Here is a 673-nt window from a genome sequence, read left to right on the forward strand (position 1 = left end):
GGGACGGGGCCTGAGGGGAGGCCGTGCCGGGTCGCGAGGGGTGGGAAACTTTTTTCCCGGCTCTTCCAAGCTTGTCCGGTTCGTTTCCCACCGGTGAGCTCAGCTGAAGTTACAGAAGGTGTACGTTGTTCCCGCGAACGTCGGTCACGGCGTTATCGCTTCGGCCGCGTGTGTGCGGCGGAGGGTTTGCGCTGTCTCTGTAGCGTGGGGGCTGCTGCCCGTTGTGGCGTTGCCAGAGCCCTTCCATCCTTCAGAAACTCGTCCCATTCATAATATTTAAATGTGTATTGCTCGCATGAGAAGACAGGATTTTATGCTTTGCCTCTTGAGGGCGTTTCATGAAAACTGAAACTCCAGCCTGAAAAGATAGGTCATGAGCTGTGAAAATACTGGGCTGCTGTTTCGGCAGAATTCCCAAATGGTGCTGAATGGCTGGGTTTAATAGTCCCTTTATCCTTTATTCAAGCTGCCGTTTATCTGGGTTGTTGGATTTTTTTTTGTTTGCTGGCGTGTTTTCTACTCTGCCTGCTTGATGTTAATGGAAGATTTGTTGGGATATGTATATGGGCTATCCAGAGATGGGATGGTAACTTTATTCCTATAAACTGTGTTTTAAAAACTTATTTTGTATATAGCTTTGAAATTAAGAGTTGGAGTAGAACAGGTAATAGAA

The 673-nt window shown here is 47.7% G+C and overlaps 1 protein-coding gene across 1 annotated transcript in view; it reads right to left on the minus strand.

Annotated features, from left to right (window-relative positions):
- Nucleotides 1-247, minus strand: part of FBXO40 (F-box protein 40) — a 16,636-nt gene extending 16,389 nt beyond the window's left edge. Inside the window, 1 exon segment of the mRNA XM_009993409.1 lies at nt 114-247. Within this exon segment, the coding sequence (XP_009991711.1) occupies nt 114-247 (134 nt within the window).
- Between the last annotated feature and the right edge of the window lie 426 nt (nt 248-673).

This window comes from Chaetura pelagica, unplaced genomic scaffold (genome assembly GCF_000747805.2).
Source record: "Chaetura pelagica isolate M959 unplaced genomic scaffold, ChaPel_1.0 scaffold101, whole genome shotgun sequence".
Classification (NCBI taxonomy): domain Eukaryota; kingdom Metazoa; phylum Chordata; class Aves; order Apodiformes; family Apodidae; genus Chaetura; species Chaetura pelagica.